Consider the following 22,428-nt stretch of genomic DNA (forward strand, 5'->3'; position numbering starts at 1 on the left):
TTGAGTCCTGTAGGATGGTCCCTAAACAGTTGAGTCCTGTAGGATGGTTCCTAAACACTTGAGTCCTGTAGGATTGAGTCCTGTAGGATGGTTCCTAAACAGTTGAGTCCTGTAGGATTGAGTCCTGTAGGATAGTTCCTAAACAGTTGAGTCCTGTAGGATTGAGTCCTGTAGGATGATTCCTAAACAGTTGAGTCCTGTAGGATTGAGTCCTGTAGGATGGTTCCTAAACAGTTGAGTCCTGTAGGATGGTTCCTAAACAGTTGAGTCCTGTAGGATGGTTCCTAAACAGTTGAGTCCTGTAGGATTGAGTCCTGTAGGATGGTTCCTAAACAGTTGAGTCCTGTAGGATTGATTCCTGTAGGATGGTCCCTAAACAGTTGAGTCCTGTAGGATGGTTCCTAAACAGTTGAGTCCTGTAGGATTGATTCCTGTAGGATGGTCCCTAAACAGTTGAGTCCTGTAGGATGGTTCCTAAACAGTTGAGTCCTGTAGGATGGTTCCTAAACAGTTGAGTCCTGTAGGATGGTTCCTAAACAATTGAGTCCTGTAGGATTGAGTCCTGTAGGATGGTTCCTAAACAGTTGAGTCCTGTAGGATGGTTCCTAAACAGTTGAGTCCTGTAGGATGGTTCCTAAACAATTGAGTCCTGTACGATTGAGTCCTGTAGGATGGTTCCTAAACAGTTGAGTCCTGTAGGATTGAGTCCTGTAGGATGGTTCAGTTGACCAGTAGTTATAATGTCTATGATACAATTTAACCTGTACCTATCAAACAATTAGTTGAGTTACTACTAAATTGTTCATATTCAATGCATGTGTTTCTTTTTTCATGTTTTAAATTTGTCAGTGACTCTGAATCAGAGCCTGAATTAGGATCCACAGGAGATGTTTTACAATACACATGTGTAAATGGAGAATCAAAGAATCTTTGTCATTTGCATCAAAGCTCACAAACAATTCACACCTCTTTACAGAAGAGTTCCCCTATACAATCAAAGGCAGCTCCTGCTTCTAAGGCTCCAGTTGCCAAGGTTACAAAGAAAGTGGACTCGGACATGTTTGATAATGATGATGAGGATGATATGTTTGGATCTCCAGCACCGAAAGTGAGAATATCATTACGATATTAAAGATTCATATACTTAACAAATACAATTTATTTGAATAATAATAATTGTTGTTTTCACGTAACTTGGCCTTACTTCATACTCTTTTGAATATACCAACCTTTGTACAGTGCTTTTGTGGACAGAAGGAGGTGGCAAAAATTCAGAGTTATTTCCCCTTCTGTGACCAATTCATAATCGTTCACATTGAGATGTTATGGACCTTGCGGATTCTGTTTTGTGATTTCAGGTACGGGCTACCAGTGGATCTAAGGCCCCAGTTGCCAAGGTAACACAGAAGGCAGCCTCGGGTCTCTTTAGTAACGATGATGAAGATGACGACATGTTTGGGTCTCCAGCACCCAAGGTGAGAGCAGCATTGCAATACTCTGTATTGGACATACCATATTTTACTGGGTATAAGCCGAGGGGGCTAGTGCACTGAAAATGGGCAAAAGTTGGAGCCATGTGTACGTACATAATGTGGCACAGACAACAGATTTGTTTTAAGGATTGAATCTTGATTTGGTCGATTTCATGGGGTCATGAATTGAGTTGCTCTTGAGACAAATTCAATATGAACTGCTTTGCTTTTGAAATCGACCAAATCAAGATTCAATCCTTATATTTCAATTTTTTTGTTTTTTCGAATAAAAAAGTTGGTCTAGATATTGATGTCTCGAAGCTTGTGCAAGTCCAAATGCGGAAAAGCCCGAGGAGTTCCGGATTGTGCATGTCTAGTCTGCAATTTTAGGATTGAAAATAGTATTATTTTGTCAAAATAGAAGTATCTAGTATATCTGGTCTTTCATAGAACACAAGAATATATTATCAATTTGATAACTTTAATAATTATTCCATGTTTATAACAACAATGTAGAAAAAGTGAAATCGTTTCGCGGAAGGATTTTAACCATGTATTCATACGCACTGATCAATGTTAATCTGGTCAAATTCATGAGCAAATGAAACAGATTAAGTTTGGTAGTTTCATTGAGTCCAACTTGAGTAGAAATTGAAATATTCTGTAATGCGAATCAAGAAAGTATTGGTTATTAAATGCTGTACATCGACTTGTTGCAAACAAATAATTTCTGAATTAAGTCTTGAATAAATTACTTCAGCTTGTTTGCCTATTTGAGCTAGATTAAGAGAAATACACTCGAGAAATCAAATACATGTAGGAATTTTTCTGTGTCAAACCGTTGTCCGTTGTGTACGTTTCGTAGCCTCGTTTTGAAATCTACTATGTCGATATGTATAATATTCGGACCATTGGACTTTGCAACAAAAAATAAATGTTCAAAATATGAAAAAGAGATATATTCAAGTTTAAAATGTTTGTTATTTATCCTGAATAAAATAAATTATCAAATGAATGATAATCTAAAAAGATCGTTTTCATCCGAAAAAAATCATTTTTCTTTCAGTAAAAAGATAATTCATTACAGAAAATAGAATTCAGATTTAGATTAATCAACTCGTTTTCACTACATATTTTTCGTTTTATTTTATTATTATTTTTTCCATTGTCAATTAGACATTCAAAGAAAAAATGTGAAAAATAGGGGGGTGGGCTTATTCCCAGTAAAATACGGTAGGCATTTATTTCTGGTAATTAACACACCTTATCACTTTGACATTCTCAAACCAGTATTTGTAAGGCGCTATCTGATTAGCTTACCTATTTTACTGAACCAATGAAATACAGCCTTGCAAACTCTGGTTTAAAAATAAAAGCATTTTCGTCTTACAGACAGATGTTTCGTGCTTCAGAAAGATGCAAAGATGCAATTACGTAGATGTTGGTTGTGAACGGTAAAGTGTCGCATGTATCTTTAAAACTTGACAAAAAGAGAAACATAAAATTTTCTATTTTTATGGGAGTGTTTGAACTGCGGATCTCGAGTGATAGCTGTGTACCTTTAATGTATAGTACATGTCAAGGATATTGGATTTTAACTCTTGAGTGTTAATTACCAGATACAAGTTCCAATAAGATAAATATGATTTATGTATATATTAAGTAAATTGATGATTCTGTTCTGTGATTTTAGGTACGGGCCGATAGCGGAGCGACACTACCTGTAGCTGGGGTGACTACGGAGGAGAGCTCAGATGCACCAAAGGTCTATATCTAAATCCTGAATTAGATATCCATCTTGTTTAAGATAACTACCATCAATTGGGAAATTTTAGTGTCAGGAAATTTTGGCATGCTTAAATCGGGGTGGTTTTAGTTTGGTGTTATCTGAATTTGGCATTTCCATCAACCCCATGTCAAACTTTGGCATATTCCGATGTTCATAATTCAGTGCCGATTTCTGCTCTCTGAGCCAGAGTTAAAATGTCTTTTTTACTTTTACACTGTTGAAGTTTTATCAGATTGCATAGTGATTGTCTTTGAAATCTTTGCCGTTCACAGACTGCAAAATCTACTGTGACCCATACAATTGACCAATCCGTTTTGGTTTAAGATACAAACATATCTTTACTTCTTACATATCTCTCCATACACATAGTCATTAACATAGCCAATTTAAGTATCATCAAACCTATATATGTCTGTTATAATTTGACTGATTGAAATTGAACAAGGAATCGAGAAAACATTCAAAACGAAAGTTTACAAGTATAAATATTATTAACACAAATTTTAGGAACCATACCTTTATTGAAGAATGACAAAATGTAAACACGCCAATAAAAAAAGTCTTATTGTTTTCACAGTATTAAAGCCACTTTATCTAATTACCGAGCGTGAAAATACTAAGCAGTGCATCGAGAATATTCAGCATTTTAATACCAACAATACTAGTGTTACAATTTGGTGTATTAGATTTTGGCACTTTCATGCCAGGTGCCAAATATACCAAAATAAAACCTCAGCCAAAGAATCTCAATATACGGTATCTACAATCAGCGTTAATTAGACTACAATCAGCGTTAATTAGACTACAATCAGCGTTAATTAAACTAACAAGGCATTGATATGCTTCTCTGAAAATTTAATTTCTTTTTATTTCTTCGGAAAAGGAGCCCCCAAAATCCCGAAAACCTGTTGGAGGTGTGTCCATCATGGGGGGCATCAACCCCTTCGCCAATAAACAACGAAGACCACCCAGTGATTCTGAGGAGGAAGAGGAGGAGGTGTTGCCAAAGAAAACTGAGGCCACTGAGCCGCCAAAACCATCCAAGTCTGCTCCAGCAGCAAAAACAGGTACAGACCTGATATTCAGAAAAAACACAGGTAAAGGAGGTTAATGGGACAGTCCATAAATTAGTGGGGGTCAGGAGGTTATTATCTTATAGAGCCAGGTATGGGAGATAACTCTGTCTTTTGTCCAGGTATGGGGGATAACTCTGTCTTATGTCCAGGTATGGGAGGTAACTCTGTCTTATGTCCAGGTATGGTAGATAATTGTCTTATGTCCAGGTATGGGAGATAACTCTGTCTTATGTCCAGGTATGGGAAGTACCTCTGTCTTATGTCCAGGTATGGGAGATAACTCTGCCTTATGTCCAGGTATGGGAGATAACTCTGTCTTATGTCCAGGTATGGGAGATAACTCTGTCTTATGTCCAGGTATGGGAGATAACTCTGTCTTATGTCCAGGTATGGGAGATAACTGTCTTATGTCCAGGTATGGGAGGTAACTCTGTCTTATGTCCAGGCATGGGAGATAACTCTGTCTTATGTCCAGGTATGGGAGATAATTCTGTCTTATGTCCAGGTATGGGAGATAACTCTGTCTTATGTCCAGGTATGGGAGATAACTCTGTCTAATGTCCAGGTATGGGAGGTAACTCAATCTTACACCAATGTATGGGAGTAAACACTTTCTCCCACAGTTCACCAGTTTATCACCAGTTTTAGACGTGAGGGATTTCTCTGTCAACCCCTAGGGTATGACGGATTGCAGACGCTAACCTTCTGAACCGGAAGTACTTGCAGAAGTACTTTTAAGTGACGTCACTAATAGTTTTATGAAATGACAAGATATACTGTTGTTAACAACAGAATAGTATCACTGATACCTTATTTCAGTGTCTGAATAAGTATTGTGAATTGATTTTAGACCTATGTTTTCTTGTGTAATGATATTTTGGGGTTGTGATGAGTACTTCTTCAAATGAGGATATTCATGAGCCGCCCATGTGCATTTGTTTACAAACATACCTTGACCACCGATTTGATATGCAATTATTTGAAGTGGTGGGAGAAAAATAATCATTCCCTACCAGGCAAGGAAAGATTCTATTTATCTTACACCTATTATGTATGGGAGATAACTCTGTTTTCCATCCAGGTATAGGAGCTAACTCTTTCTTATATTCATGTATGGGAGATAACTCTTTCTTATATTCATGTATGGGAGATAACTCTTTCTTATATTCATGTATGGGAGATAACTCTTTCTTATATTCATGTATGGGAGATACCCCTTTCTTATATTCATGTATGGGAGATAACTCTTTCTTATATTCATATATGGGAGATAACTATTTCGTATATTCATGTATGGGAGATAACTCTTTCTTATATTCATTTATGGGAGATAACTCTTTCTTATATTCATGTATGGGAGATAACTATTTCGTATATTCATGTATGGGAGATAACTCTTTCGTATATTCATGTATGGGAGATAACTCTTTCGTATATTCATGAATGGGAGAAAACTCTTTCTTATATTCATGTATGGGAGATAACTCTTTCGTATATTCATGAATGGGAGATAACTCTTTCTTATATTCATGTATGGGAGATAACTCTTTCTTATATTCATGTATGGGAGATAACTCTTTCTTATATTCATGTGTGGGAGATACCTCTTTCTTATATTCATGTATGGGAGATAACTCTGTTTTCCCTCCAGGCGTAGGAGCTAACTCTTTCTTATATTCATGTATGGGAGATAACTCTTTCTTATATTCATGTATGGGAGATAACTCTTTCTTATATTCATGTATGGGAGATAACTATTTCGTATATTCATGTATGGGAGATAACTCTTTCTTATATTCTTGTATGGAAGATAACTCTTTCGTATATTCATGAAGGGGAGATAACTCTTTCTTATATTCATGTATGGGAGATAACTCTTTCTTATATTCATGTATGGGAGATAACTCTTTCTTATATTCATGTATGGGAGATAACTATTTCGTATATTCATGTATGGGAGATAACTCTTTCGTATATTCATGAATGGGAGATAACTCTTTCTTATATTCATGTATGGGAGATAACTCTTTCTTATATTCATGTGTGGGAGATACCTCTTTCTTATATTCATGTATGGGAGATAACTCTGTTTTCCCTCCAGGCGTAGGAGCTAACTCTTTCTTATATTCATGTATGGGAGATAACTCTTTCTTATATTCATGTATGGGAGATAACTCTTTTTTATATTCATGTATGGGAGATAACTCTTTCTTATATTCATGTATGGGAGATAACTCTTTCTTATATTCATGTATGGGAGATAACTCTTTTTTATATTCATGTATGGGAGATAACTCTTTCTTATATTCATGTATGGGAGATAACTCTTTCTTATATTCATGTATAGGAGATAATTCTTTCTTATATTCATGTATGGGAGATAACTCTTATATTCATGTATGGGAGATAACTCTTTCTTATATTCATGTATGGGAGATAACTCTTTCTTATATTCATATAGGAGGTAACTCGGTCTAACATTTACATATTTCCAAAAAGTAGAGGATGCTACATTCATTCTGTCCATTCCTGTTTTTATGAAGTCTGTCTTCATCTTTCAGCTGACCCTCTATTTGGAGTTGAAGATGAGGGCGACTTGTTTACTGTCTCCAAACCAAGTCCCCAACCCTCCACGCTGTCCTCGACCAAACCTCCCCAGATCACCGAAAACAGAGGATGTCTTCAGCCCAAACAAACCAGTCAAAAATTCAGTGCCGAAGCCCAAATCTATTCCCTTGTCTATGGATGATGAGGATGATGATGATGACTTGTTTGGTCGTAAGCCTCCACCTGTGCAAAATGACCCTCCAGCCAAATCAAAACAGGGAGACTTATTTGGTTCTTCTCCCTCCTCTGAATCCGACCTGTTTGGTTCGTCACCACCTGTGTCCGAGGAACCACAAGCGGTGTCACCAAAGGTGAAGAAGCCGCCTGCTGGTGCTGTGTCTATGTTTGGTGGAATGGATCCGTTTGCAGCCATGAAGAAAAAACAAACAGTAGAAAGTGAAAGTAAGTCCAAATAGAAAGTGAAAGTAAGTTCTAACATGAAGTTAAAGTTAGTCCGAATATAAAACGAAAGTAAGTCCCATCAGAAAGTGAAAGTATGTCAAAATAGAAAGTGAAAGTAAGATGTATTATAAACTGAAAGTAAGTCCCAAAAGAAAGTGAAAGTAAGTCCTAATATAAAGTGAAAGTAAGTCCTAATATAAAGTGAAAGTAGGTCAAAGTGAAAGTAAGTCTTAATACTTTCCAAAGACTGATACTGAATTATCATATTCATAGGTAAAGGGGAAAAAAAGTTGAAACAAATTTACATTACAATTATTCAATGGTTTAAAGGATTTTGATAACTTTACTCCAATAATGTTACTCTTACATATATATACATATAATACAACAGTTATTTCTTATATGCAGCATTTCAACAAAATATTATCTTTTTCAGAAACAACTGAAGATTCAGAAGAAAAGGTAATTTTTTATGTAATATTTAGTGCACGTGACTTCACTTTGTAGCTTTTTTTTAGTTTCTGTAGATTTTTGCATTTTGTGATTTACTCAATCTTCCTAACATTCTACAGTGTAACCATGTTCACACTAATCATATATCTGGTTGAAATTAATTTTAGGGTTTATTTTTTGTTGTTTTTTTTTTTTCGGAAATCTTGTCACATTGAGAAAAATCAAATAGGATTTATTTGTAACTGAAACTAGAACCCCAGATCATCTACCTTTATTTCAATGTTAAGTTGAATTCAAGATTTCATAGTTTTAAGTAATTCAAGAATTACTATGTTGCTGTGAAAGTTTTAGAATATATTTAGCTCACCTGGACCGAAGGTCCGGTGAGCTTATGCCATGGTGCAGCGTCCGTCGTCTGTCGTCCGTCGTCCGTCCGTCAACATTTGCTTCAAATCGCTACTAGTCAAAAAGTTCTTATTGGATTTTGACCAAATTTGGTCAGAAACATCCTTGGCAGAAGGGGATCAGATTTTGCATAAATGGTGACTCTGACCCCCAAGGGGCCTGAGGGGCGGGGCCCAATAGGGGAAATTGAGGCAATTCCTTTAAATCGCTACTAGTCATAAAGTTATGAATGGATTTGAACCCAATTTGGTCAGCAACATCCTTTGGGGAAAGGGAACAGATTTTGCATAAATGGTTACTCTGACCCCCAAGGGGCCAAAGGGGCGGGGCCTAATGGGGAAATCGAGGTAATTCCTTCAAATCGCTACTAGTCATAAAGTTATGAATGGATTTGAACCCGATTTGGTCAGAAACATCCTTTGGGGAAGGGGAACAGATTTTGCATAAATGGTGACTCTGACCCCCAAGGGGCCAAAGGGGCGGGGCCTAATAGGGAAATAGAGGTAATTCCTTCAAATCGCTACTAGTCATAAAGTTATGAATGGATTTGAACCCAATTTGGTCAGAAACATCCTTTAGGAAAGGGGAACAGATTTTGCATAAATGGTGACTCTGACCCCAAGGGGCCAAAAGGGGCGGGGCCCATTAGGGGAAATAGAGGTAATTCCTTCAAATCGCTACTAGTCATAAAGTTATGAATGGATTTGAACCCAATTTGGTCAGAAACATCCTTTGGGGAAGGGGAACAGATTTTGCATAAATGGTGACTCTGACCCCCAAGGGGCCAAAGGGGCGGGGCCTAATAGGGAAATAGAGGTAATTCCTTCAAATCGCTACTAGTCATAAAGTTATGAATGGATTTGAACCCAATTTGGTAAGAAACATCCTTTAGGAAAGGGGAACAGATTTTGCATAAATGGTGACTCTGACCCCACAGGGGCCTGAGGGGCGGGGCCCAATAGGGGAAATCGAGGCAATTCCTTTAAATCGCTACTAGTCATAAAGTTATGAATGGATTTGAACCCAATTTGGTCAGAAACATGCTTTGGGGATGGGGAATAGATTTTGCATAAATGGTGACTCTGACCCCCAAGGGGCCAAAGGGGCGGGGCCTAATGGGGAAATAGAGGTAATTCCTTCAAATCGCTACTAGTCATAAAGTTATGAATGGATTTGAACCCAATTTGGTCAGAAACATCCTTTAGGAAAGGGGAACAGATTTTGCATAAATGGTTACTCTGACCCCCAAGGGGCCAAAGGGGCGGGGCCTAATGGGGAAATAGAGGTAATTCCTTCAAATCGCTACTAGTCATAAAGTTATGAATGGATTTGAACCCGATTTGGTCAGAAACATCCTTTGGGGAAGGGGAACAGATTTTGCATAAATGGTGACTCTGACCCCCAAGGGGCCAAAGGGGCGGGGCCTAATAGGGAAATAGAGGTAATTCCTTCAAATCGCTACTAGTCATAAAGTTATGAATGGATTTGAACCCAATTTGGTCAGAAACATCCTTTGGGGAAGGGGAACAGATTTTGCATAAATGGTGACTCTGACCCCAAGGGGCCAAAGGGGCGGGGCCCATTAGGGGAAATAGAGGTAATTCCTTCAAATCGCTACTAGTCATAAAGTTATGAATGGATTTGAACCCAATTTGGTCAGAAACATCCTTTGGGGAAGGGGAACAGATTTTGCATAAATGGTGACTCTGACCCCCAAGGGGCCAAAGGGGCGGGGCCTAATAGGGAAATAGAGGTAATTCCTTCAAATCGCTACTAGTCATAAAGTTATGAATGGATTTGAACCCAATTTGGTAAGAAACATCCTTTAGGAAAGGGGAACAGATTTTTGCATAAATGGTGACTCTGACCCCACAGGGGCCTGAGGGGCGGGGCCCAATAGGGGAAATCGAGGCAATTCCTTTAAATCGCTACTAGTCATAAAGTTATGAATGGTTTGAACCCAATTTGGTCAGAAACATGCTTTGGGGAAGGGGAATAGATTTTGCATAAATGGTGACTCTGACCCCCAAGGGGCCAAAGGGGCGGGGCCTAATGGGGAAATAGAGGTAATTCCTTCAAATCGCTACTAGTCATAAAGTTATGAATGGATTTGAACCCAATTTGGTCAGAAACATCCTTTAGGAAAGGGGAACAGATTTTGCATAAATGGTGACTCTGACCCCAAGGGGCCAAAGGGGCGGGGCCCATTAGGGGAAATAGAGGTAATTCCTTCAAATCGCTACTAGTCATAAAGTTATGAATGGATTTGAACCCAATTTGGTCAGAAACATCCTTTGGGGAAGGGGAACAGATTTTGCATAAATGGTGACTCTGACCCCCAAGGGGCCAAAGGGGCGGGGCCTAATAGGGAAATAGAGGTAATTCCTTCAAATCGCTACTAGTCATAAAGTTATGAATGGATTTGAACCCAATTTGGTAAGAAACATCCTTTAGGAAAGGGGAACAGATTTTGCATAAATGGTGACTCTGACCCCACAGGGGCCTGAGGGGCGGGGCCCAATAGGGGAAATTGAGGCAATTCCTTTAAATCGCTACTAGTCATAAAGTTATGAATGGATTTGAACCCAATTTGGTCAGAAACATCCTTTGGGGAAGGGGAACAGATTTTGCATAAATGGTGACTCTGACCCCCAAGGGGCCAAAGGGGCGGGGCCATAATGGGGAAATAGAGGTAATTCCTTCAAATCGCTACTTGTCATAAAGTTATGAATGGATTTGAACCCAATTTAGTCAGAAGCATTCTTTGGGGAAGGGGAACAGATTTTGCATAAATGGTGACTTTGACCCCCAAGGGGCCAAAGGGGCGGGGCCCCATATGGGAAATAGAGGTAATTCCTTTAAATCGCTACTAGTCATAAAGTTATGAATGGATTTGAACCCAATTTAGTAAGAAACATCCTTTGGGGAAGGGGAACAGATTTTGCATAAATGGTGACTCTGACCCCTAAGGGGCCAAAGGGGCGGGGCCTAATGGGGAAATAGAGGTAATTCCTTCAAATCGCTACTAGTCATAAGGTTATGAATGGATTTGAACCCAATTTGGTAAGAAACATTCTTATGTGAAGGGGAACAGATTTTGCATAAATGGTTACTCTGACCCCCAAAGGACCAAAGGGGCGGGCCTAATGGGGAAACAGAGGTAATATCTTTAAATCGCTACTAGTCAAAAAATTATGAAAAGATTTGAACCGAATTTGGTCAAAAACATCATTGGGGGAAGGGGAACAGATTTTGCATAAATGGTGACTGACCCCCAAGGGGCCAAAGGGGCGGGGCCTAATGGGGAAATAGAGGTAATTCCTTCAAATCGCTACTAGTCATAAAGTTATGAATGGATTTGAACCCAATTTGGTCAGAAACATCCTTTAGGAAAGGGGAACAGATTTTGCATAAATGGTGACTCTGACCCCCAAGGGGCCAAAGGGGCGGGGCCTAATGGGGAAATAGAGGTAATTCCTTAAAATCGCTACTAGTCATAAAGTTATGAATGGATTTGAACCCAATTTGGTAAGAAACATTCTTGGGGGAAGGGGAACAGATTTTGCATAAATGGTGACTCTGACCCCCGAGGGGCAAAAGGAGCGGGGCCCCATATAGGAAATAGAGGTAATTCCTTTAAATCACTACTAGTCATAAAGTTATAAATGCATGTTGTAAACTCAGAGAGTCTGGACTTCATTATTTCTTTGAAGCAGTTGGGATCCCCACGCTATAACCATAAATAGCATTGTTTGAGGTTAACAAACAAAAGGAATTGAACATGAACATTATTTTGACATTTGGTCAAATCCAACCAGGTGAGCGATACAGGCCCCATGGGCCTCTTGTTTTTATGTCGGTATAGGTGAGTTAGAAATCACATTATTGTGTTCAGTAAAACTTTCAAGTTTCTGTTTAGTTTTCTTGGAGAAATCAGGCCCAGTGTCCTATAGGTTCTTTGCAGAATTTTGCTGTGTATAGTGTTGTATTGTATTGTATTGTGTTGTATTGTATTGTGTTGTGTTGTGTTGTGTTGTATATTGTTGTATTGTGTTGCATTGTATAGTATTGTATTGTGTTGTATGTTATTGTATGGTATCATATTGTTGTGTTGTGTTGTATTGTATAGTATTGTATAGTGTTGTATTGTATTGTTTTGTATAGTGTTGTGTTGTGTTGCGTTGTATAGTGTTGTATAGTGTAATGTTGTATAGTGTTGTGTTGAGTTGTATAGTGTTAGTATTGTATTGTATAGTGTTGTGTTGTTTTGCGTTGCATAGTGTTGTGTTGTTTTGCATTGTTTTGTATAGTGTTGTAATGTGTTGTATAGTGTTGTATTGTATCATGTTGCATTGTATTGTGTTGTTTTGTTTTCTATTGTGTTGTGTTGTATAGTTCTGTGTTGCATTGTATTGTGTTGTGTTGTATAGTGTTATGTTGTATAGTGTTGTAGTGGTGCTCTGTAGTGTTCTGTAGTGTTTGCCTTGCTTACTAACTATAGCATTGCTTTGTTAATTAGCCTACAGGTTCTCTATCTAAAAAGAAAACCTCTACCAAGGGGAGAGAACTCCCATCTCCAACCAAGGAGAGTGACCCTTCATCTCCCACCAAGGGGTTTACCCCCTCTTCTCCAACAAAGGGGCCAGAACAAGGGTTCCCATCTAGAGGACCTACTGGTAAAATAGGAAAACTGAAGGTATGGCCCTAGAGGGCATTAAACCTCTACAAACTCCCTCATGATAGTGAACATATAAACAAATTGCCTATCCTTATCGTATTCTATATGGTTTGGTAGATCATTTTATTGTAAAACACTATCGAGATAGTCAGGTTAGATTACCAGTCATTACTTTGACCTCACTCATGATAACCACCTCTGTTCGTGAGGCAGACTTCCCCAGTTTAGACTTAACATTTAAACAAAATAATCAGTAAGACTTCTTATAGTACATAATGCTTGAAATCCAATTGATCAACAAAAATCGAGTCTATAGGAGCCTGGAAATGTACTTTTCACTGACTTTAACATTTGAACATGCCCCCCCCCCCCCCCCCCCCCCCCGATGGGAATTCCTTTAAGTTGGTATGTATGTGTCTTGTTTTGTTTGAATCCATAAAAAGTAAAATTAAAACTGTATTTATTCACAAATATATTTTACTAAATTTCTACACTGTAGGATTGGGCTTATTTAATGATAAATATGGTACTAAACTTGTACACTAAAGGAGTGGGCTTATTTGAGGATAAATATGGTACTAAACTTCTACACTGAAGTTATTGAGGCTTAATATTTTACTAAACTTCTACACTGAAGGATTGGGCTTATTTGAGGATAAATATGGTACTAAGCTTCTACACTGAAGGAGTGGGCTTATTTAAGGATAAATATGGTACTAAACTTCTTCACTGAAGGAGTGGGCTTATTTGAGGATAAATATGTTACTAAATTTCTACACTGAAGTTATTGAGGATAAATATGGTACTAAACTTCTACACTGAAGGAGTGGGCTTCTTTGAGGATAAATATGTTACTAAACTTCTACACTGAAGGAGTGGGCTTCTTTAAGGATAACATCAGTAATACAAGTTTATCAAGTGCCTTTAAACAATTTTCAGTTATATAAAACAATGATATCTTATTGATTATGTGATATTGCTGACACTCTTTAGTTTAAAGTAAATTGTTGTTTTTTTATCTCATTGAGCAATATAAGGGATAAGCAAGAAAAACAGATTTTTTTTTTTTTTTTTAAATGAATAAAAAGCCTAATCTAATTATCTTCTGAAACCAGAACCCAACACAGGTATTAGTTTGCTAATCTGTGGAATTGATTGTTTAATTTTGAATTAAGAAAGATATTTTTTGATGTTACCCTATTACAGATTTTCATGTATGTCATGATCATTGATGTTCTATTACATGTTGCAGGCTAACATAGGTATTAACCCTGCGGCTTTACTCCCTGGGGCGGCCCCACCCGTAAAGGAACCGGAGCCAGTAGCTATAGGATTTGACCAGCCCGCTGACGTTAAAACTCTACACAGTGCCTCAAAAGTAAGGAAACAGATCCCGTCTCAAAACTTGATCACTCACCGAATATCTTCAAAGTGAATTTTTTATGAAAATATTTTAAATGTGTTTTTGATATCAGGAAACGTTGTTCCCTTCCCCCCCAAAAAGGGGCCGCGGTGGCCGAGTGGTTAAGGTGTCCCGACACTTTAACACTAGTCCTCCACCTCTGGGTTGCGAGTTCGAAACCTACGTGGGGCAGTTGCCAGGTACTGACCGTAGGCCGGTGGTTTTTCTCCGGGTACTCCGGCTTTCCTCCACCTCCAAACCTGGCACGTCCTTAAATGACCCTGGCTGTTAATAGGACGTTAAACAAAAACAAACCAAAAGCTGTCGTAGGGGCTATGTGTATAACATATCTCAGGCAGGAAATTGAAATATTATGTAACAACAGGCCACTCGATATTTTTATAGTTGAAACATTTCGAGTGAGATATAGTCCCCGATAAAACTGCAATAATTCATAACAAAAGATATGTGTATACTTTTCGGGAGTATTCTATTCTTTTGATATATAATTATCTGGTATTCTGATTTTAAACAAAATTTTCTGATAGATTGAACATTTTCTGACATAGTGAAACATTTTCTGGTAGTATAATGAAGTATTCTAAAGATGATTCTAAAGAAAGTTAACAGGTAATTTTATACACTAAAATAAAACAAAAAATATATCAGAAGTTATCTTCTCTTTAAAACTTAAGAAAATTTGTCATTCATGAGAATGTTTTTGAATATAAAAACAATTAAAGAATATTTGTTGTAAATTATTATTATTTTTTTTTAAGGATCGTGCCAGAATACAAACTAAACGCCGCCCTCCCAGTCGAATGGCTCGTCATTCACAGGGAGACGGCAGTAGTGATCTGTTTACACCAATGTCTCCACCTGGTGGTGATATTGCCAAAGAAAAGCCGAAAACCGTTGTGAATGATAGAGTGCCACAGCCAACTTCCGATATTTTTGGCAATGACGATTTATTGGATGGTGGTTCTGCGTCATCTGTGAAGGCAGCTCCTGTTATTGAAGAAAATGACATATTCTCAAGTGGAGCTTTCTCTTCTGGTACAAAAACCGCAAAAACAAAAAAAGTGAAGGAGGATGATTTGTTTGGCAGTCCGCCCAAGTCTGTTGTGAAACCAGCGCCTAGCGAGGATGTATTTGATGTGTCCTCTAGGAAATCATCTAAGAAACCAAGTGCAATAGTGACAAAAGACGACGATGATGATGACTTGTTCGCACCAAAGCCGTCTTCTAAATCTTCTAAATCGTCCGTTACAGATGATATATTTTCCGCACCAAAAGTGTCAAAACAGTCGCCGAATGACGACGATTTGTTCTCATCAAATTCACCAACTAGCTCTAAAGTGCTTCCCTCTAATGGCATGTCTAAACACGATCTCTCGGGTGATGGAGATATATTTGCTAGTACACCAAAGAAAACAGGTAGGTGTAACCGGTACAGCTAAATCAAGGGCGTGCTTCAGAGCTTTTTTGAGTCCACCAACATCAGATGATGGACAGTTTAAATCATTAACTTTACAGCCATAAAAAAACTCTTGTGATGAAATCTTTCCAACGTGGGTTCATTGTAGTAAAATCCCTACATACCATTGTATATATGGCATTGTTTATAGTTCGTCAAAATTTGACAGCAGTTTTATGGTATCCCATTCTATATGGCTGATTTCAACTTTTGTTTTTTCGGAGATCTTCTTCCAACATTTTTCATCCAAACATTTTGAAAAGTTGGCTTTATAATCATGATTTATTGGTGTGCTTTCCTTAACAACATTTTGATGAAATTTTTTTTTTTCAAAAGCTTATTGCCCTTTGGGCATTTCATTATTTTAAGTTTTGGTCAAGATTAAAGAATCAATGGTCACGCTTGGACTAACAGGCTTGTGTACGAGATGTAGGGGCTGCGGTGGCCGAGTGGTTAAGGTGTCACGGCACTTAATCACTAGCCCTCCACCTCTGGGTTGCAAGTTTGAAACCTACGTGGGGCAGTTGCCAGGTACTGACCGTAGGCCGGTGGTTTTTCTCCGGGTACTCTGGCTTTCCTCCACCTCCAAAACCTGGCACGTCCTTAAATAACCCTGGCTGTTAATAGGACGTTAAACAAAACAAACCAAGTAAGAGATGTCTTTCTTTAAGGTCACTGATTACACTGTTAAATATTTCAGGAGAAAAATCGGTAGCTGAAAAAGATCAGATGAACAATGATGACATATTTGCTGGAGCCACAGACACTGTGAAAAAAATAGAAAAACCAAATCAAGGGGAGGTAAGTCCACGGCAGAAACGATAGGAAGTGAACCTTCCAGGGATGAGGACATCACAAACTAAAAGAAACAGTGTTTTAAATACCCTGGTAGAAATCCAGCTTATATTGTAAAAAAAAAACTTCAATTTTCAATGAGGGCCTTATAAATACATTGGATGTGGATTGAAATAGCACTCCGCCTTATAAATATGTAGAATGTGTCTTAAAATAGCATTCCGCCTTATAAATATGTAGAATGTGTCTAAAAATAGCACTCCACCTTATAAATACAAAAAGGGTCAAATTAACTGAAATATTTTAAAACTCAGATGACTGTTAAGGCCCATTGGCCTCTTTTTATAACTAAGCAAGAAGTTGTAGGCCGTTACATTGATTCTGAATCTAAAAGGAGTAAAGTTAAAGTACAGATAATGTGGTTCAGTTTACTGGACAAAGAGCCGGAGTGTAAAACTAGGGGGTATAGGGTCATCTTATAACTAGCTCAGGTTATCAGGAATTTCTCTTTATCTTGTGGTAGGACGTTCGCCTCAAGAGTGAGAGGTTGCTAGTTCCAGCCCCGACGTGGGCAGGATATTTTTCATGACTCCTTCCTAATACAGATTTAATGCCGTTGACCACTCTAAGTGAAAACTATAGGAGGTTGAGAGGCTTCCTTGGAGCTAAAGAACCTGGGTTATGGTTGTCTTTGGGGGAGAAGACTTTGTAAGGAGGGAGTAGTGTAAAAGTAGAGAGTATACTATTTTTTAGATCACCTTACTAGCTCAGACAAGTGGGAATTTCCCTTTAGCCTAGTGGTAGGATGTTTGCTTGAGAGAGAGAGGTCATTAGTTTGAGGCCTGACGGGGATTATTTATCGTTACTCCTTCTTTTTACAATGGTAGTATGGATTTTGTTACTCATTAACATAAAGAATACACAAAATTCCACAATTTATTTTCAGGATGATGACCTTTTTGGAAAGTCCGTGGAAAAAAAGAGGCGTCAAGTGAAGCGAGCCCCAAAGACAAAAGACGAGGATTTGTTTAATGACAACACCGACATTTTTGCTGATGTTCCGGCATCTAAACCCAAGGAGAAAAAGAAGAAAAAGACTACAACTACAGGCTCAAAGAGTTTATTTAAAGATACAGATGGTCTAGGTATGTTCTCTAGAGATCACATGTGGTCTGTGCGTTGCTCTCACTCTGTGCGTCGTTCTCACTCTGTGCGTCACTCTTACTCTGTGCGTCGTTCTCACTCTGTGCGTTGCTCTCACTCTGTGCGTCGTTCTCACTCTGTGCGTCGCTCTTACTCTGCGTCGTTCTCACTCTGTGGGTCGTTCTAACTCTGTGCGTCATTCTCACTCTGTGCGTCGTTCTCACTCTGTGCGTCGTTCTTACTCTGCGTCGCTCTTACTCTCTGCATCGCTCTTACTCTGTTCGTCACTTTTACTTTGTGCGTCACTCTTACTCTCTGCATCGCTCTTACTCTCTGCATCGCTCTTACTCTGTTCGTCACTTTTACTCTGTGTGTCACTCTTACTCTCTGCATCGCTCTTACTCTGTACGTCACTTTTACTCTGTGCTTCGCTCTTCCTCTCTGCGTCACTTTTACTCTCTGTGTCGCTTTTACATAGACCCAATAAAAGTCATTTCACATTGGGTGCCGATATCCCTCTGGGATCTCTTGTTATTTTGTGCTGAAGATTTTTTAAGCTAAGAAATGTATTGTTAGCAATGTTTCCTTGATCCTCAACACAAGTCTCAAAAAGCAAATCCTGGTTTTAAAAACTGAAACCTGTTTCAGTGGTAAGAAATCCTGAGTCATACCTTGTCCGATCCATTGTGTTAATGAGATGATAAATAAGATACTAGCATTATATCCCGGCCTCCGATAGCAACATTGACCTGAAAACCCAGAAACTCCCAACCTGTTGAGATATCATGGTCCTTTATCATTGTGTGACGTTTGATCCAAATCCCTCAAGGAATGAAGCCGCTAGAACGCTGACAAACTTTGGCACGGCGAACATACGTACAAGACGGACAGAGAGGAAACCTATAGTTCCTATGATTTCACTAATTGGGGACTGATAATGGACACAGGCCTATGACCTATATATCCATATCAAAGTTAAACAGTTCTTTAAAACCATAATCCCTTACTTCAAGTGTTTCTTCTTAAAAAAAATTAAATATTAAAACTTTTTTACTAATACAAATACCCATTGCTGGATCTATACTCATCAATTCTGTAATATCTATGAAGAAAACTTTAAAAGTTGAATTTGTGTGTCTTTTCTGTTGCAGATGACATCTTTGCTAGTGGTACGCCAAAAACCAAGACAACTAAAAAGGAGAAAAGCAAAAAAACAACAACAGCTGCTGAGAAAAAAACTGCTGTCGACTCTAATGACATATTTGATGATCCACTCGGCAACATTTAGATTATCAATAAGATTCACACAAGATGGCCTCCATGGAACTTAAAATATATGACCTTGAACAAATAACCTTGTGATCTACTCGGTGACAACCTTGACTGAGAAATGATTACTGTTGTCTTTAACACTTGGCTTTCAGTATAAGACATTCTGGAGTAGTTTAGTAATATTTAATTTGGAGGACAAAACAACTTCCCTTGACTAGAAATGGAGTGATTTCATAGGGCGCTATTGACCTCTATCTTAGATATTTAACTTGGAGAACAATATAACCTTACCTTGACCAGGAATGGAGTGATTTCATAGGGCGCTATGACCTCTAATTTAAATATTTAATTTGGAGAACAATATAACCTTACCTTGACCAGGAATGGAGTGATTTCATAGGGCGCTATGACCTCTAATTTAAATATTTAATTTGGAGAACAATATAACCTTACCTTGACCAAGAATGGAGTGATTTCATAGGGCACTTTGACCTCTAATTTAAATATTTAATTTGGAGAACAAAATAACCTTACCTTGACCAGGAATGGAGTGATTTCATAGGGCACTTTGACCTCTAATTTAAATATTTAATTTGGAGAACAACACAACCTTACCTTGAATAGGTCAGGAATTCATGACTACTCTAACTATCAACATGGCTTCACAACCTCTGGATCAGTGAATGATTATACTGAGCAACAGAATAGGTCTTGTCTGCAGTTTTTATTATCCTCACTATAACATGTACCCATTCTGGACATTGTCAGAAGATTGGCCTATTTTTACTGTGGAGATTTAATTCATAATGTACAATGATGAGTCACAGTCTAGCTCCCTGTCACTATCCTGTTATGGTCCACTTCCCTCTATGAATACCAAGGGTATGTATGTACAGTTCATGCAGTTATCTGAGTTTGTGAATATGTATGAGAATGCAGTTCAGGTCTCTTGGACTATGAATATGTATGAGAATGCATTTGAATTCCATGTGTGTGTATGAAAATGCAGTTGAGTTCTCTTGGACTATGAATATTGATGAGAGTGCAGTTCAGGTCTGTTGGACTATAAATATTCATGAGAATGCAGTTAAGTTCCCTCTGTGTGTATGAGAATGTATTTGAATTCCATCTGTTTTTATGAAAATGCAGTGGAGTTATCTTGGACTATGAATATGTATGAGAATGTAGTTTATTTCCCTCTGTGAGTATGGGAATAACCACCCAGTAATTTAGCCCATTTCCTTCTATCTATGAATATGTATGAGGATACGATACAGCCCATTTCCTTCTGCTCATGAATATGTATGAAAATACTGCCATTCTCTTCTAGCATGAATATGTATGAAAATACTGCCATTCTCTTCTAGCATGAATATGTATGAAAATACTGCCATTCTCTTCTAGCATGAATATGTATGAAAATACTGCCATTTCCTCCTGCTCATGAATATGTATGAAGATACAACCTGGATAATGCATACACATTTGAGTCATGAAAATCTTATCGAAGCATAAAGGTAATATTTCAACTAAGCCCTATTTCATAGAAAATAGAATGGGTTAGTGATATATTGAAACCTTACTAAATCAAACATTTTGGTTTGTGTGTACAGTAGAACCTTGTTAGTCTGGACACTGAGGTTTGTATTAACAGTAGAACCTTGTTAGTCCTGACACTGAGGTTTGTGTGTACAGTAGAACCTTGTTAGTCCTGACACTGAGGTTTGTGTGTACAGTAAAGCCTTGTTTGTGTGGACACTGAGGTTTGTGTGTACAGTAGAACCTTGTTAGTCAGGACACTGAGGTTTGTGTGTACAGTAGAACCTTGGTAGTCTGGACACTGAGGTTTATGTGTACAGTAGAACCTTGTTAGTCTGGACACTTTGGTTTGTGTTTACAGTAGAACCTTGGTAGTCAGGACACTGAGGTTTGTGTGTACAGTAGAACCTTGGTAGTCTGGACACTTTGGTTTGTGTGTACAGTAGAACCTTGTTAGTCCCGACACTGAGGTTTGTAAGTACAGTAGAACCTTGGTAGTCAGGACACTGAGGTTTGTGTGTACAGTAGAACCTTGGTAGTCTGGACACTGAGGTTTATGTGTACAGTAGAACCTTGTTAGTCTGGACACTTTGGTTTGTGTTTACAGTAGAACCTTGTTAGTCTGGACACTGAGGTTTATGTGTACAGTAGAACCTTGTTAGTCCGGACACTGAGGTTTGTGTGTACAGTAGAACCTTGTTAGTCTGGACACTGAGGTTTGTGTGTACAGTAGAACCTTGTTAGTCCGGACACTGAGGTTTGTGTGTACAGTAGAACCTTGGTAGTCAGGACACTTTGGTTTATGTGTACAGTAAAGCCTTGTTTGTGTGGACACTGAGGTTTGTGTGTACAGTAGAACCTTGTTAGTCCAGACACTGAGGTTTATGTGTACAGTAGAACCTTGTTAGTCTGGACACTGAGGTTTATGTGTACAGTAGAACCTTGGTAGTCAGGACACTTTGGTTTATGTGTACAGTAGAACCTTGTTAGTCTGGACACTGAGGTTTGTGTGTACAGTAGAACCTTGTTAGTCCAGACACTGAGGTTTATGTGTACAGTAGAACCTTGTTAGTCTGGACACTGAGGTTTATGTGTACAGTAGAACCTTGTTAGTCTGGACACTGAGGTTTGTGTGTACAGTAGAACCTTGTTAGTCTGGACACTGAGGTTTGTGTGTACAGTGGAACCTTGGTAGTCAGGACACTTTGGTTTGTGTGTACAGTAGAACCTTGGTAGTCTGGACATTGAGGTTTATGTGTACAGTAGAACCTTGTTAGTCTGGACACTTTGGTTTGTGTGTACAGTAGAACCTTGTTAGTCCAGACACTGAGGTTTATGTGTACAGTAGAATCTTGTTTGTCAGGACATGGTGGAAGTGTTTTAGTCCAAATAAAGGAAATGGATTTCACAATGTCTGAAAAAATTTAAGTAACTTTTTTGACTGTCAGTGTTTTACGTAAATTTACTTATATTTTTGGAAATAAGGTATTTTTCTACAGCCTAACATAGGTTTTCCATGTTTTCCAAGAAGCTAATGTTCAAAAATATTTACAGAGAAACTTACAACCTGCTGTCAAGTAAACCGTAGTAATGGTGTAAAATGTTTTTTTTTCATCCGTCCAACTGTAACTCTTCTCACTAGATTTGTTTGTTGTTTTTGTTTGTTTATTTGCTGGGTTTATTACCCCATGAACAGCATTTTTGGGTGGGGGTCTCCTTGTAGTAGTTGGTAGTAGTTGGTGACTACTTCACTGAACAACATACGGGAGGCCCATTGAATGCCATTCAAAGCAATTAGGGTAAAGTGTCTTGCCTAAGGACACAACCATGAGAGAGAAACACAAACTGACACGGGTAGGCCAGATGACTCCCTCGGTATGTACGTGTACACCAAACTTTGTGTATGATTTGACTTCTG

At 38.3% G+C, this 22,428-nt stretch overlaps 1 protein-coding gene across 1 annotated transcript in view; it reads left to right on the forward strand.

Annotated features, from left to right (window-relative positions):
• Nucleotides 1-20,384, forward strand: part of LOC117317018 (WASH complex subunit 2-like) — a 47,687-nt gene extending 27,303 nt beyond the window's left edge. The window contains exons 29-42 of the mRNA XM_033871796.1: nucleotides 977-1,108; nucleotides 1,359-1,475; nucleotides 3,166-3,237; nucleotides 4,145-4,328; nucleotides 4,457-4,521; nucleotides 4,753-4,902; nucleotides 6,899-7,346; nucleotides 7,783-7,808; nucleotides 12,724-12,900; nucleotides 14,135-14,260; nucleotides 15,064-15,721; nucleotides 16,462-16,562; nucleotides 17,503-17,701; nucleotides 18,851-20,384. Of these exons, the coding sequence (XP_033727687.1) occupies nucleotides 977-1,108; nucleotides 1,359-1,475; nucleotides 3,166-3,237; nucleotides 4,145-4,328; nucleotides 4,457-4,521; nucleotides 4,753-4,902; nucleotides 6,899-7,346; nucleotides 7,783-7,808; nucleotides 12,724-12,900; nucleotides 14,135-14,260; nucleotides 15,064-15,721; nucleotides 16,462-16,562; nucleotides 17,503-17,701; nucleotides 18,851-18,987 (2,592 nt within the window). The 3' untranslated portion in view covers nucleotides 18,988-20,384. The remainder of the gene's footprint in view (nucleotides 1-976; nucleotides 1,109-1,358; nucleotides 1,476-3,165; nucleotides 3,238-4,144; nucleotides 4,329-4,456; nucleotides 4,522-4,752; nucleotides 4,903-6,898; nucleotides 7,347-7,782; nucleotides 7,809-12,723; nucleotides 12,901-14,134; nucleotides 14,261-15,063; nucleotides 15,722-16,461; nucleotides 16,563-17,502; nucleotides 17,702-18,850) is intronic.
• Nucleotides 20,385-22,428: the final 2,044 nt, after the last annotated feature.

The sequence above is a fragment of the Pecten maximus genome, chromosome 18 (genome assembly GCF_902652985.1).
Source record: "Pecten maximus chromosome 18, xPecMax1.1, whole genome shotgun sequence".
In the NCBI taxonomy this organism is placed as follows: Eukaryota; Metazoa; Mollusca; class Bivalvia; order Pectinida; family Pectinidae; genus Pecten; species Pecten maximus.